General features: G+C 43.1%; 1 protein-coding gene across 1 annotated transcript in view; it reads right to left on the bottom strand.

Moving 5' to 3' along the window:
• Positions 1–1,864: 1,864 nt before the first annotated feature.
• Nln (neurolysin) overlaps positions 1,865–16,509 on the bottom strand; it is a 91,555-nt gene continuing 76,910 nt past the window's right edge. The window contains exons 12-13 of the mRNA XM_005065581.4: positions 15,419–15,555; positions 1,865–3,872 (exon numbers count right to left, since the gene is read on the bottom strand). Coding sequence (XP_005065638.1) covers positions 3,738–3,872; positions 15,419–15,555 — 272 coding nt within the window. The 3' untranslated portion in view covers positions 1,865–3,737. The remainder of the gene's footprint in view (positions 3,873–15,418; positions 15,556–16,509) is intronic.

Genomic DNA, 16,509 nt, shown 5'->3' with positions numbered 1-16,509 from the left:
GCTTTCTGAATCCTCAGGCAAGCTTTAATAAATCATAAACAATATATTACCACAAATCCCCTTTTTTGTCTAATACAAAAAGAAGGCTAAAACTATAACACCTTGAATCTCAGCACTCGGGAGGCAGAGGCAGGCAGATCTCTGTGAGTTCAAGACCAGCCTGGTCTACAAGAGCTATTCCAGGACAGCCTCCAAAGCCACAGAGAAACCCTGTCTCAAAAAACAAAAAACAAAAAAAAAAGAAAGTAAAATAAGTATATACAATATATACAGGCAATAAATTTGTCAACAATGTCTAGTCCATTTTCATTTGACAAATTCAGAGAAAATGTCCAGTCTATTTTCATTTAACAAATTCAGAAAAATTCACTATCTATTCTATCTTGGTGAGTCCACAGTCTTGTACCTAATTTACTTTCTATTCCGAAAAATGTGAGAAATGACAGAAACAGCTGGCTGCCTGAAAGTCACCTGAGGTTCCTCTACAACATTGGGGCATCCGTCTTTGGCCTATGTACCAGTTCTCCTTGTCCTTTCTAAGACCCAGAACAAGAACATCTCACCTGAGTGATGTTTCTCTGATCATTACAGAAGGAAACCTCAGAGCTTACTCATGGAGATCAACACTCCCAGAAGCTATAGGCTCTTCATGAACACTCACAAACAGAAGCAGAGTTTTTCCATCAACAGGAGCTGCACCTGAACTGGAACCTATTTTTTTGGGGGGGGGGTTCTTTGTGTAACAGCCCTGGTTGTCCTCAAAGATCTGCCTGCCTCTGCCTCCTGAGTGCTGGAATTAAAGGCGTGCACCACCACCATCTGGCTGAAACCTTGTTTTCTAACTGTTATCATTAAGCTGTAACATCGTTAGCTATGACATCAGCTCTCCCAAATTGTGCAAGTATTTGAGACAATGAGAATTCACTCTCCAGAGGAAGTTTCCTATGGAGGGCTATTTTCAAAGTCATCGCCATCTTGTTCCATGTCTCCAAAACACTATAATGCTTAATCAAGCCTGCTCAAAATGTGGTTCCTAGAACAGAACACAGTATTCCAGTCCTTATGGGAGCTTACCAAGTTGGAATCTAGAGGGACTTTTGATCTGGTTCACTCTTCAAAGGCACTGTGCTTTCCCACTGGTCTCTCCTTAAGTGTGTTAAAAAGTGAGATGATACTGAAATTTTAGAAGAAAATTGTCAAGACTTCTGTTTGTCATGTGACCCTGTCGCAGTGAGGCTTTACCTATGCCTGGCAAAGGGGTTTGACTACCTTCAAGTTTGTCTCAGTAATGGGGGAGTTTAGTTTTAATAACAACATCATATGCAACTATTCCAGCTGCTACTTAGAAATATACTTTTTAGTTGAATTTCTTGCTTTTAGCTAAAGGACTTGAAATCCCCTCTCTACACTCAACAGCCAGGAATCCACTTTGCCAAGCTGATCCAATCAGAGCACTGAATCACAAAGGTGTCAAGCCATGGAGATACCAAGACTCTTGAAGGAGCCAGAGAACTTTCTCGAGACTACAGCTTCCCTGATGACAAGCGCTGCAGACACTGGATCATGGGAAGCAATGGAAAACATGGAAAGAAACTTAGGCCAGTCTCTGGGTTTGCAGGGAGCAGGAGGTGGAAAAGGCGGAGGCTGGAGAACAGAGGAGGAGCATGGCTGAACCGGTGTGCTGACCTGTATTTTATGAGGAAACAATATCCAGGTGAATTCAACCAAATAAAAACGCAAGCGGTATGATGGTATCCACCCGTAAACCCAACACTGGTGGGTGGGCGGGTGGCTGAGACACCACGTCTTTGCTCCCTTGTAAATACAGGCTTTAACATTAAAACACAAAGGCCATGTGAGCTTGTTTTCGTGGACAATGATCTAACTTTATTGTGTGCAGTCTTTTATACACCAACGATTAGCTTTCCCAAGTGAAATAAGATTTATGATAAAGTTATTCTGAAGGAGACACACTGGGCAATAACAGAAAAAGCTGAAGAGAGGCTTTTTTTTCGTTTTTCTTTTGTCTGAAAGTGGAAAACAAAAGTTGGAAACTGGGGGGGGGGGATACAGAAGCTTCCAGAGATTTCTAAGACCACAATAAAAACAGCTGGGGAGAACAGAGCACTTGCTCACGCTGGGTGAAGAGCCTGGAGGTTTGATGTTCTGTACCACAAAAAACAAATCAAACTGCAAAAAAACAGGCTTTCCTTCTGGGTGCAAGTCCTTGGCGTTCCCTGCTGTGTGTCTTTATTACACAACATAACGTTTTATTTAACACAAAGTCCACTTGGTCTAGAGAACAGTGGGGTTCTAATTTTGTCCCCAGCCAGTAAAGTCACTCCTCACATATGTGTTAGGAAAACAGCTCAAAGACCCTGCAAAGTCCATTCTCGGCTCATTCATATTGTTTCTCAGTCTCCTCCTTGGTTTCCTTTTTGAGTAGACTCCCAGAGCTAAAATAAATGGTGTGAGCTCACTAGTCTGCTGCTGAATTGGAAATTCAGGCCCCAGTAAAAAAAAAGTTACAGATCTGGAGGTTCACTTCAAAATCACCTTATGAAGCAGGCTACCGAAGAGTTTCTCCACAACTCAATTGCCCGTGTACCACTAGGGAGCAACTGTTCTCAAATGCTCCCTGTCAACCCACCTCTCCCGGAGCGTTTAAAGCTCTCAGCTTCACTCTGCTGTTTCTCCCTCAGCACTTTAACACATGCCTACCTGGCTCCTGGAAGGTGGTCAGTAAGGTGGTAAAGTCATAATAATCCCTTGTTAGAAACATGAGAACCAAGCTGAATGCGATAGCTCACACCTGCAATCCTAAGGCTGGGGGGGCTGAGGCAGGAGAATTACCATGCGTTCCAGGCTAATCTGGCTCCATGGTGAGATGTTCCCTGAAATTAACAAAATAAAAAGAAACAAATACATAGCAAAAATAAGAGAAACATGAGAATCCAAAAGAAGTCTGGAATTACTCTATTTTCTTTACTTGTGACTGCACGCCAAGACTTGACATTTTTCATGTGGAAGTGGAATTGGGCTTCTAGTGCAAGACACAAACCTTATAATATATACTAGGCCATTAAAACTAAATTAAAACAATATTACCTAATTAAACTTTAGGAAGAAAAAACCCCAAATCTAGGTGGAGAAACAAAAGAATGACAGAAAGCTGAATCAGTAAGCCCACTGTACAAAAGATAAATGCACTGCTGAGGCATATTCCATTGGCCTTGAGATGTGCAGGCAAAGGGCAGCTGACGTTTAGCTGTGAGGCAGGGTCAAAGTTGACAAAGGGCTCTGAGAGAATATTTACCAAAGAGAATGTGATGATTCATTCAACAGTCCAGAAATCTCAATATAAAAACTTCAAGATATAAGAAGGATCAAATTATATCATGTTTGTGATTCAATTAAAAAATTCTTAGCCCTCTTACATTATATTATCTAGATTATAATAGTAAAAAAATCAAATTACATTCATATGAAACTTTTATCAAAAGAAATCAAATCCATTTTTATGAAATTTTATAGTACAATTATTTTTAGTGGGTCTTTTCTTAGGTCACAGTATTTATAATTCCATTTACATCTGTATAATTTTTAAAATTAAAAAACAAAAGCAAATCAATAGAAATCTAAGTTTTCATTTGTAAAACTCCTTCAGTCTCCAGGCCAGCACCACATGGCGGTGTTGATTTGTCCTCCAGACATGGATGACTCCCAGGATCCCCGGTCTAGGAAGCATTCAGGCCCCGACTCATTAGGAATGCTTTTTGGTTTGGCTCACGTTGCAAGAAATTCTGGAGCATGTCCATGCCGTCCAGAGATCCCCCAGGTTTCAGGATTAGGTTTCTGTACTTCATTCCAACCTAATAAAAGAAAACATCATGCCTAATAATTCACAGGCCTAGCAATCCTCCAAATCCCTAGGCATGAGGGAGAACGGATGAGGGCGAGGGAAAGGGGCTTCAGTTTTACTCGCTCTAGACATTCTCTGGACTGACACGAGCTCCAGCCTTTCTTTCTGCAGTTAAGGGTTTGGAACTTTCGGCTCAGGTCTTCTGCACTGTCCACTATTATTGTCGTATCCTTAGATTCCCAGCTGTGAGCCGACAGCATATGCAAGCAGGCACACCAACTACCCAAATGGAACAGTTTGCCACTGCCTGTTAGTCCATTTCCAACGTGATCTGGGATGGTTATTAGAGCAAGGGGTTCCAGAGGCTAAAGCAGCTGTGGGCAGTTTGATGCAGGTGCTCGGGTACTATCAATGGGTATTTCTATAAGAGGTTCATGGAAAAAAAAATACAACAAAACCTCCACAAAGAACCCAACCAACCTTGTTTGGAGAGGTCAAGTGACAAGCATTTCTGAGGGGTCAGAATAGGCATGACAGAAGTCTTTGGGGATGGCAGTCTGGAATTTTAAAACAAACCACGGTTCCTCTGCTTTTATTTACATAAACACACAAGCAGGTAAGTGGAAAGAAAATAGCTGCTACTCAGCAACACACCAGCTTCTTTAGGTTTGCTGTTACAGCCTTCCATTGTCCTTGGAATGAGTCCAGTGAGCCCTAGTTACAGATGCACACGTAACATAAATGGACACCACCCATGTTTATATTATGTGATCTGATCAATAGGACCAATAATCTTTTTGGGTACAGAAGAATTAATTAGAGAATTGCCAGAAACATAGTAGTTTCACTTGGGCCGAAAACAAGGTCCTGGCTGTTGCAACCATAAAAGACTTATTATGTAAAATAAAACATGATTGAAGCCGGGCATTAGTGGCGCACACCTTTAATCCCAGCACTCGGGTGGCAGAGGCAGGAGGATCTCTGTGAGTTCCAGGACAGCCTGGTCAACAGAGCGAGTTCCAGGACAGTCTCCAAAACAATACAGAGAAACCCTGTCTCGAAAAAACAAAAACAAAACAAAACAAAAAACAAACAAACAAACAAACAAAAAAACCCCATGATTGAAATCCACTAAATTAGACAAAGGCAAACCTATCTGATGCCCTACAAACTTATGAAATAAAATAAAAAACAGGCAAAATCTTTGGGGTTATCTTTTGTGCACAAACAGGAATCACATAACTTACAAACAGCACAGTGGTTCTCAACCTTCCTAACGCTGTCATCCTTGAATACAGTTCCTTATGTTGCGATGACCCCAACCATAAAATTATTTTCATTGCTACTTCATAACTATAATTTTGCTACTGTTAAGAATTGTAATGTAGGGCCGGGCATTGGTGGCGCACGCCTTTAATCCCAGCACTCGGGAGGCAGAGGCAGGTGGATCTCTGTGAGTTCGAGGCCAGCCTGGTCTACAAGAGCTAGTTCCAGGACAGCCTCCAAAGCCACAGAGAAACCCTGTCTCGAAAAACAAAAAAAAAAAAAAAAAAGAATTGTAATGTAAATAAATATCTGTGTTTTCTGACAGTCTTAGGTGACCCCTGTGAGACCCATTAATCTAGCTAGCTGCTGTGTCCAATCTTTTGACGCTGCCACAGGTCATTGGCATTTATAAAGTTTATACCTGAGAACCCTGCAATGGCATTACCAGAAAAAAAACAAACAAACCCAAAAAAACAACAAACCAAAAACAACCCCCCCCAAAAAAAACATTTTAGGTAAGTTGATGATTCTGGTTTGGGCTAGCATATATATCCACAGCTATTCTGTGTTGTATGTTGTAAGTTGATGATTCTGGTTTGGGCTATCATATATATCCACAGCTATCCTGTGTTGTATGTTGTAAGCTGATGATTCTGGTTTGGGCTATCATATATATCCACAGCTATCCTGTGTTGTATGTAGCCCACTGTACTGAGCTGGACATGACTGACACAAGCCCAGCTAATACTCTGAATTTTAGTTAGGGATAAGCAATTAAACCTAGTGTTTGCTAAATGCTCAGATAGCAAGACCAAACAATTATGAAGCACATATTTAAGTTTAAATTTTCTATCAACAACATATGAAAATGTTTAAAATACGAAATTAGTATTTTTGGGTCTCAAGTTGGCCTCAGACTTGCTATATGCAGCCAGGGGTGAGCGTGACTCTTCTGTCTTTACCTCCTAAGTGCAGGGATTCCAGGTACAAGCCACTATTCCCAGTTTATACAGTGCTGGGGATTGACCCAGGCCCTGTGTAGGCTAGGCAAGTATTCTACCAAGTGAGCTATACTCCAGCCTCATGAAATGAGTAAGTATTTGCTTAAACACTACAACCAAGGCACCGTGGTGAGTACCTGCACTCCATGCTATTGGGGAGGCTGAGGTGGGATAGTCCCTTGAGCTCTATCATAACCACGATGGTATCATTTCAACATGTAAAATTTTTATAGAACATTGAGTTGCTCTTGTAAGTATTCAAAATCCATTCGCTTTTCTTGTCTGTTTTATTTTTACATTTAACAGCAAACAGCTGCATTGGATCCATTTTGAGTATTCCAAAGCTCTATGTTGCTACTGTAGGCATAGATCCAGGGCCGGGAGCACAATGGTATTCAGGAGTGTGTGAAAATGGGCTAGTATGACATCAAGAAGGAACACAGCACTCTTGCTGCTTTATTTCTAAGTGTCTTAAGAAAAGAGTCCGGCTGGGTGGTTAGTGGTGGCGTACACCTTTAATCTCAGCAGTCAGTACTCAGAAGTCAGAGGCAGACAGATCTCTGCGAGTTCGAAGCCAGTCTGGTCTACAGAGTAAATTCCAGTGCAGCCATGGCTACACAGAGAAACCATGGAAAGAAAGAAAGAAAGAAAGAAAGAAAGAAAGAAAGAAAGAAAGAAAGAAAGGAGGGAGGGAGGGAAGAAGGAAAAGAGTCTGTTAGCTACTGTTACTTCTTGGTAACTGTGCCATTGAGGACTTTGAGCTGAGTTTAGTTGTGTCATTTTGATGCAGAGAACAAAGCATGGTCTACAGTAATGTCACCATTCTAACAGCAATGAACACTCTAAACTCTGGCTGGCTGCTCTTGTTGTAGGCTCCATCACTCTGGGAAGCACCTTGGAATGCCTCAGTCCACACATGCACTCCGCTCCCTCACTGCTCAGTGTGTTTCTGTCTGACCAGGGTTAAACTGGTGTGTGGAAACCGGTGCCCATGCTCTTTGGGCTCAGCAGTGTGGAGACAGCACAGACAATAGAAACTAGTTTATACAATCAGAAAAATACTTAAAACCTTGTATTAAGGAAAACAAAGTCTATTACTAATACTAGAAAGGATAGTAATGAATCCTCAGGTATCTATCACACAACCTTGATAAAAAAAATGACCCTTGAGATGACAAGCATCGTTACTGTGCCTGGCTTATGCAATTTTTGGGGTCAGATTCCGGGGTTTCTGGATGCAGGGCAAGCATTCATCCACCTGAGCTACATCTCCAAGTGCCCATTATTATTATTGTTATTATTTCTTTTTTTGTTGTTGTTTTGTTTTTTTTTTCGAGACAGGGTTTCTCTGTGGCTTTGGAGGCTGTCCTGGAACTAGCTCTTGTAGACCAGGCTGGCCTCGAACTCACAAAGATCCGCCTGTCTCTGCCTCCCGAGTGCTGGGATTAAAGGCGTGTGCCACCAACGCCCGGCTTATTGTTATTATTTCTGAGATAGGAACTCTATAGTGTAACCTGGTCTCCAATTCTTATGCTCCTGCCTCAGCCTGCCAAGCACTGAGATTACAGGTGCCCCCCCAACACCTGTCAATAATTAGTATTTTTTCACAGACATTCCATGTTGAAGCTCTGCATATTTTTTGTTAACATTCCTTTGATCCCAGCACAATCAGGCAGATATCTGAGTTTGAAGCCAGCCTGATCTACACAGCAAGTCTCAGGACAGGTAAGGAGATAGATAGATAGATAGATAGATAGATAGATGGATGGATGGATGGATGGATGGATGGATGGATGGATGGATGTAGATAGAGAGACTGCCTCAAAAACAATAATAACAAAAACAGCAAAACAAATTAAGGCATTTGTACTTCAAATACTACAGAAAAAGAACAAAATATTAAAGACATAGCCCAAGATGCAACACCTTCCAGAGTTTTCCACCAGCTGTTGTGAATTTGGTAGGAAAACTCAGTGGGAAGGCTTTAAAGGACATAGCACTGGGGACTTCTGTGTTGTCGTGGTGAAGATGGTGCAGGCCTGCTGCCTGCAGAGCCAAGCCAGAGCAGAGCACTGTTTAGTCTCAAAACATGTGGCTCAACACAGCTCAGTCTTCCTCTGCTTATGCCTCCAAACAAGTTGATTCAATTTCCTCAATTATAAAGCAATGGTCTTTTAATAGTTCCATTTCCCTTGCAATGAAGCTTTGAGAAGAGTTTAAGAGTCATTTTGATAATAGGACCTAGCTTTTGTTAAGAAAAAAACAAAAAATAAAACAAAAACCAAAAAAACAAAACCCCAAACCAAAAGCCCCAAACAAAACAACAGCAAATCCTGCAGTTAAGGGACTCTGTGTGAGAAGCATGGGTTGGGTGAAGCCTGCCACAGGTGTAAGGAATGTTGGCCTTTAGCCATTCAGTGGTGTTTACACAATAAAGAAATTTGAACTGTCAGGAAGGCAGGAAGAGAAACTCTAAGGCCTTAACATTTGAAGCCATGGCATCTGGGAGACTGCACAGACTCAGATCCTATCAGCTCTCCTCTGAAGGGAAATCAGTTTCCACTGAGGTTGAGTACCCTGAAGAGCAGCACGGATCTTTTGGCACTGTGCGAGCTGTTTCTAACCCTGAGGATTTCTGAGGCAAGGTTAGGAGCTCTGGAGTCAGGTCCAGGACTGACTGAGGCTTGATACATTAGCTACATAATTTTTGGCCTTGGTTTCCTTATCTGTAAAATGGAAATAAGGTGTCCTTATATTTTCCAGGCTATTAGACACACAGTGGGATTTGATAACTCTTATCCCTGTCTCTTCACCCTCCAAAGGCACTTATTTATGTTCAGGGAAATAACTATATTCTTGCTCTGACATTTCCTTAAAATTACTTCTGTCTTCTAATCAAACTACAAGAAAGTCCAAGAGACTTCACCTCCACTCTCAGTGAGGGAGAAAACAATAGGAGGAGGGAGAAGGCCCTCACTTTGTGCAAGAATATAAAGCTTCTGTGGCAATATTCAATGGCAAATGTAACTAGTCTATGCGGGATGCTCATCCTTCATCGATGGGCAATGGGGACGTGGGAAGGAGAGAGGACTGGCTCCCACTGGCTTTGTAGCTCTCTCGTGGCCCTTCAAGCCAGCCTTTCAGGAGCAGAGCCAGGCTTGGGCCCTTCAATGTGGAGCAGAGTGAGTGCCCTGCCCAGAACAGGTAGGACATCTGGGCACCTGGCATGCTCCCCGCCTGTCTGCAAAGTGGACTTTGAGATGGTTCATATCCCACAGTGCGCTCCCTGGGGCACACCCTTTGTTTTTTCTGAGGGTGTGTGCCAAAACTACAATGCCTGTGACAAAAGGCAAGGTGGGAGAGAGAGGAAGGCTGGAGACGGGACCCGGGAAGATGGAGAGGAAGGCAGTCAGAACCATCCATCCACTTTGAAGGGGTCTTCTGAAACCTCACAGCAACGCCCAGTCAGTGAAGACAGAAAGGGAATGGGGAGAAACATGCACCAGGAGCAGTGTGTTTTAGAAGGTGGAATGAGTGTGTGTGTGTGCGGGGAACCAGAGTAAGGTCCAAGATATGTACAACTTTAGGGCAAAGGGGACACAAAGGTGAATAAAACAATCTCTTTTACAAGAGAACCTTCTGACCTAGAAAGGGAGATAAGAAATATGTAATTAGGCACTGGGTGTGGTGGTCCACACCTGTAGTCCCAGCTGTTGGGAGGCTGAGGTAGGGAGGTGGAGAGTTTAAGGCTAGTTTGGGCTATACAGGGAGACTTGTCTCAAAACAAAATATAAGGCAAAGTATTAAGGCGCCAGTGGAAACATAAAGGCCATTAAAAAATGCAATCCCAGTTGTTTGGGAGGCTGAGGCAGGGGGAATCACAATCTCAAGGCCTTCCTGGCCTACAAAATTGAGTGTCAAGGTTAGTAAGGGCAACTTAATGTAATCCAGTTTGGGGTTACAGCCCCATAGCTCAGTGGCAGAGTGCTTACCTAGCACATAGGAGGTTCCGGGTTCAACCTCTAGTTCCCTCTCCCAAACACAACATAACAAGTGCCTGAACTGGCTGGGATTTAAGACTTGGGAGTCTGTACTTACAGATATTCGAGAAGAAATCTGCTGAGTGCCACAGTAGCGCATGGCTGTCACCAACCCCAGCTTAGGCTAAGGGTCAGACATTCAAAGCTGTTTTAGGATGACAGCCAGACTCTGTCTTGGGGGAAAAAAAATCAATCCCATTTTTTTCCATTGCCTCTTGTAGCAGGCGAAACCCATGGCTGTTAAAGGCTGGGGTTTAACAAGAGTCTGTGGTTGCACAGGGATGCAGATGAGCCGGAGAGGAGAGAACTGGACTTGTTAGTGAGGGAGACCCAGGAGGAAGAAACTCCACATTCTCCCTCAGCGAGAGTTATGGCAGCATCGAGTCTAAGACCCTGTTTTAAGAGTCCTGGCATCCTTAGTCACTAAATTCTCCGAAGGCAATCCCTTTCCAATCCATATAAGTGTCTTCCTGCTTCCATGTTATGTTATCGCACGTCAGGTCTTCCTACGACAACAGACTGAAAGCCAATAGTTAAATCAAACAGTCTTGTTTTTTTCAGTGTTCTTTCTGAAGTAACACCTGGTTGTGCTTCTCCTTCACTAATGCAAGAAACAAAGCTTAGAAATTTCTCTTAAAGAGAGAAAGACAGTTCAGGCTTAACAATATAAATATCCTTTGAGTACACAATGTCTATTACCTCTTAGGAAATCTTCCCACAATGAAGTTGCCTTATTAAAAAAAAATGGCCCTAGTTAAAATGCTCCCATTTTTTCAACCCTGTGATTAGGGGCTGGATTTTGAAACTACATTTAGTGAACTTTAAGACATCCTGGAAGAGAACTAGAGCTGGTTGAGGGGCATTAACCCAAGCAGCTCTCCTACTGTTACTAAGACAGTTGTCAGTGCTGGAGAAGTCACATCTGGTGAGACAGCTCCTCCATGCTCTACTAGAACAGACGTTAGAGGTGTGTGTGTGTGTGTGTGTGTGTGTGTGTGTGTGTTCTCCTCTATGTGTACATATGGATGAGGATAGAAGTGTGAGGGTTTGCATATGTGTGCATGTTATGTGTTTCTGTGTGTATGTACGAGTATATGAAAGCATGAACGTGATGGTGTTGTATGTGTAAGTGTGGTGTGTGCATGCAATGTGTATAAGTACAGGTCAATGTTGGTGTCTTCATTGGTTCCTCTCTACTTCCTTAGTACTTGAAGCAGGTTTTTCACTAATCTTGGAACTTACGGATGTAGCTAGCCAGTGAGTTCTGGGGACCCATCTACTTTTGTCTTAGAGGTGGGTTACAGGTGTGTGTTGCCATGCCGGGCTTTCATGTACGTGATAGAGATGCCAAATCATGCCCCCATGCTTGGAAGACAAAGATTTTTTTACCAACTAAATCACTTCTCAAGCCTGTGTTTGGGGACAACTTAATAAGCTAATTAAGTAGCTAAATTGTGGTATTTACTTATTAGAAAGACTAATATGAAGAATGATTAATAAAACATGGTAGCAGAGTTGGAGGCTGAAACAGGAAAGTGGCCAAGTCTAATACTTGGAGAGAGGTCCCAGAGCACAAGGAAGACAACTATACCACAAAATAGTTGCTGCTGCTGTTCAGTGTTCAGAGGGCTGCAGGTTGACATTTAACCCTCCTCTGTTTGTTTTCCCAGTGTGCAGCATGACCTCTGCAGTTCTGCTCACTAGGGTATGATGATGTGGTGCTCAGAGCAGAGCCTGGGCTTTGTAGGACAGCAGATGTTCAAGAGAAAGCCTGGAGATGTGCTGCTGTAGGGTGACCAATGTGGTCCTGATCCCAGCCTCTCCCATGCTTGGGCTGAGTCCTTGTACATCCTGCTACCTTCTCAAAATGCTCCACACACACTGGGGGTGTGAAGCTCTGAGCCAACAGTTTACATGCCAGCCTGTGATGGATGATTCCCATGACTTCAGACCAACTGGAGCATTGCTCTATATGACAAAAATTGCTATTGTTCCTCTGCTTACATATCCAGTCTCTGTGAGAAACCAAAGGCAACACAGCCCAGCTAAGGTCACCTTCTACAGTGCTGGTCCTGGCAAGACTGAGATCACACACAAAGCAAGCGGGGCCTGGCTTACTGTGCTGAAGACCAAAACTTCCTTTTCTGTTTATCTTTGTACCATTGTGGGGACAATGGAAGCTTTTTCACAGGACAGGGTTATTGTGCCAAGAATTTTACATTTTTGATAAATATTTGTATTCTGTAAGTCAGGTGCTAGAGTAAATATTTGCAAAACAAAACAAAGCAAAGCAACCCTACAAAAACAAAGCATTCGCTACAGGGGGGATCAAATGGCTGTTGAAAAGTTGGTTCTAGAAGCCACATATGCAGTGAAGAGTGGGAGGGTAGGTGTGAGGGCCTCTCCTTGGCTTCTGGAGAGCCAGGTTTGTGATGGCAGGGCAGTGATAAATGACAGGATTCTTTTCAGCAGTTGAAAGGAAAGGAAAAAGGGAGAAGGGAAAATTCAAGCAGCCCCATTTCACAAAAAGTAGACTCCCACGCAGTGCTGCCACAGAGTCCAGAAACACCGTGGGCTGGACAGCCTTCCTATCGTCCTAGGAAACAGCCCGGCATCATTGGGATCTTCTTTTCTTCTTCAAGTTCACTCCTGTCCTCACCTAATGAAGAGTAGCCTGGCTGCCTGCCAAGCTACAGAGTGGAGAGGAAGCAGCACAGAGAGACCTGAAGGCAGGCTGCTTCTGCAGGGTGCATGAGCAGTCTGAGACCCACTGGGATCGTGAATGTGGCGCTGCTTTGACAGCTAAAAGAGTGGAGGGGTTGAGCTGTAGCCAGATGGGTGGAAACACAAATGGGGATGGGGGCTCAACTCAGGGAGTGCATGCTCATGCCGGGAAGCCTTCCAGGCAACAGCAGCCAGGAAAGAGTCACTCTTGGATCTTTCCCAGCCTACCTTCCCTTCCCCTGAAACACTATTTCTGCTGGGCTTGGTGATGCACATTTGTAACCCCAGCACTCCTGAAGCTGAGGCAGGAGAATTGCTATCAGTATGAAGCCAGCTGGGGTTACACAGGAAAACTGTCTCAGAAACACTAAACGAATTTCCCCAGATACTCCCCAGCAACCTACTGTATTCTGAGATCCACACCAATCTGTGAACTATGCAAAGGAAGGAACAGTTCCATGCAAAGGACAGAGAAATGGTAATTCTTTCTAAAATCCTACCACCCAGCATCTCCAGCATTTTGGTGTGCTTCTGTTCTAACCATATTTTAAGAAAATTGTGTAAAATCCTTTACAAAGAATATTCATTTTATGCAATAGTTATTTCATACAATTCAGATGAAAGTAAAAGTTTATCGAAGCCTTTCCCATGTACACAAGTTCACAGTTTTGTTAGGAAGGTGGACAAGGGATGACTTTGGTTAGATAATCTAGAAGAGTTCAATATTTTAGAAAATATTTTTAGATTATCTATGTGTTTTGTCTGTTAGCATGGATGTGCATCCCATGCATGCCTGGTGCTTGCAGAACTCAGAAGAGGGCATTGGATTCTCTGGAACTGGAGTTACAGATGGCTATGATCCGTTAAGTGTGTGCTGTGAACCAAACCTGGGTTCTGGGTACAAGAGCAAGACATGCTCTTAACCACGAGTCACCTCTGCAGCCCCATGGGCAGCTTTTTAAGTGGGATATTAAAGAACAGTAAGATTTTTGAGAGGCACAGATTTAAAAAAAACAAACAAGCCATACTTTGTTTTTAAAACAAGGTCTTATGAGACTCAGGCTGGTCTTGAACTTGATGTAGGCAAAGATGACCTTGAACTCCTGATTCTCCTGCCTCTATCTCTGAAGTGCAGGGATTACAGGTGTGTGCCACCACTCTTGGCTTAAACAAGACATATTTAAAGTGGAAGGCACAGAGAGAGTAAAGGGGTGAGGGCAGGCAGAGCCAAGAGAATACCCCTTTATTTGTGAGCCACATTCTGTCTCAATTTTCTTAACAGGGGGAACTTGGATTGGGCACAGAGATACAAGGCTGTATTCCCTCAAGCCACGGAAGATGAGGCAAGAGGAAGAGGCGGATTTACAGAGAGGCTGGGGCAGACTGAAAGAAATCAATAGAGCCAGGGAGGACCACGGAGTAACACTGAATGACCAGTCAGGTTAGCCAGCAGGACTCAACAGGAGGGCAAATAAGTGGACTCCACTGTCTCCTCAAGGAGACCCTGGGGAGGGCACCATCCCAACATGAGATGGTGGGGAGAAAGTCAGGCAGAAGTTAGACTATCACAAGAGGCAGTAGCAGATCTTTGTGACTGGGTGGGTACGGTCATAGAAGGCAGTTTAAAGAGATCAGCTGGGTGAGGTGGGATGGGAGAAGGAATGCTTGGAATCAATAATAAATAGTCTGGCTAGCCTGGAGGTATTTTCTGGAGGGAGAAAGCAGGGGGAAATGGAGGCCAAAATATATGCTATATTTCAATGTGTATGCAGAGAGGCACTACTTAGCCTAGAAACAAAAGCCCAAAGAGTAAGTTAGCTGAAATAAGCATTGAGTTTGATTTGGGTAATCTGTTCTAATTTCTGAACCAAACAGAACTTGGAAACACTCTGGAAATATACCAGCCTTAGACATAATTGACAGTGGAGTCATCAATGAGCAGGGATACTGGGGTCTGTAACAGGAAGGCTTGGCTGGCAGCCACCTCACTGTGCATGGGAAGGAATGGCTTAAATTACCCCAAAGGCACTTAGGTTACAAACTCTGGAGTAGGTGGAGTACGCCGGCCACAGAAAAAGGGAGCCTCCCACAGAAAATGTACAAAGAACCCTGTAAAGAGTATCAGAACACAGAGACTATTTACATCACCAAGAAGTTTACCTTTCTTTCTCAACCTCTTATAAAACAGAAACACTGCATGGCACATGTCAAAACTAGTAGCTGTAAACTCTCAAGTGCATAAACAAGGCTTTGAATTTTTAATTATGCAATATACTGGAATGTTAATAAGCAAGAAAGCGCAGTAGGCTTTTTTAAACCTATAGAATTAAGAGTTAATCACTTGTACACTGAAACTTAATGATGTATGGTGATTTGAGAAGATGCCAGGCCTTAAAGTTAAAAGCTGCTGCTATGTCTTCTACTTAAAACTCTAGGAATTGTAAGTATTTTGCACTTGGAGCAAAGGGAGAGAGGGTAACTCCACAATTAACACAAGGGGAGGGGTAAAAAAGCCACACAATTACCTCTGGATTCATGATCCCTTCTTTTTTAAAACAGCTGTGAAACATGTCCATGGAAAAGACTTCACTCCAAAGATATCCATAATATTGGCCATCATAGCCTCCAGCCAAATGTCCAAAAGTAGCTGGCATATTTGTGCCTTAAAAAAAGATACATTTCAATCAGTATTATGGCAGATGCTAATTAATCAGGTTATGAACTAGCTAGCTTGCCTTTGGGGAGCCCAGCTGTGAAGAGAGAGTGAATGATAGATAGCATCTCACTGGTTGGTGTGTACCTGTGGTGATGTTTGTAAGCCCTTCTCCTATCAGCAGCTCAGGCCTATCTCTGGAATGCCTAACAACAGTTTCTGAAGCTCTGTCCACACCCTAGCTCAAAGGGGAAAGTCAGACCTTAGATGCCAATGTGCCTTCAAACACTCTTTTTGGCTGAAGCCACACCTCCCCCCCCCTGTAAAGCACGATGTGGGAATCAAGCCCAGCCTAGCACAGGCTAGACAAGCGCACTAATGCTGAGCTACAAATGTGGGCCCCTGCCACACACGTCTTAATATCTAGGATGCCTCTAAATAAAATGACATTGTGTAGATTGATAATTTCTGAAAATGAAAAGCTTGTAAAAAAAAAGATTTACCAGCCAGGAGTTGGTGGCACACGCCTTTAATCCCAGCACTCGGGAGGCAGAGGCAGGCGGATCTCTTGTGAGTTCGAGGCGAGCCTGGTCTACAGAGAGAGTTCCAGGACAGAGTCCAAAACAATACAGAGAAACCCTGTCTCGAAAAACAAAAAACAAAACAAAACAAACAAAAGATTTACCAAGTGAGTCTATACAGGGCTGCCCTAAGCAGAGTTTTGTCAAAGAGATACAACATTGCTCCTTGGTTTACAAGTAACAGACCAGGAAGTGAGGCTTGGGTGAATGATTCAATGGCCCCTCTTATATTATCCTCCATAACTGTGATTCATTTTAGCAACAATTTCCTTGGTGAAAAGGTTCACTTTGCATACATATTAGGGGGCTTAAAAATACACATGTAAGTTTAGACTCATATTCTAACAAATACTGTAAGTAAGCATCGGGGTAGAAACTACCA

The sequence above is a fragment of the Mesocricetus auratus genome, unplaced genomic scaffold, assembly GCF_017639785.1.
Source record: "Mesocricetus auratus isolate SY011 unplaced genomic scaffold, BCM_Maur_2.0 Super-Scaffold_100020, whole genome shotgun sequence".
NCBI classification, from domain to species: Eukaryota; Metazoa; Chordata; class Mammalia; order Rodentia; family Cricetidae; genus Mesocricetus; species Mesocricetus auratus.
The sequence above is the reverse complement of the archived record's forward strand: the minus strand, read 5'-3'. Positions and strand labels throughout refer to the sequence as shown.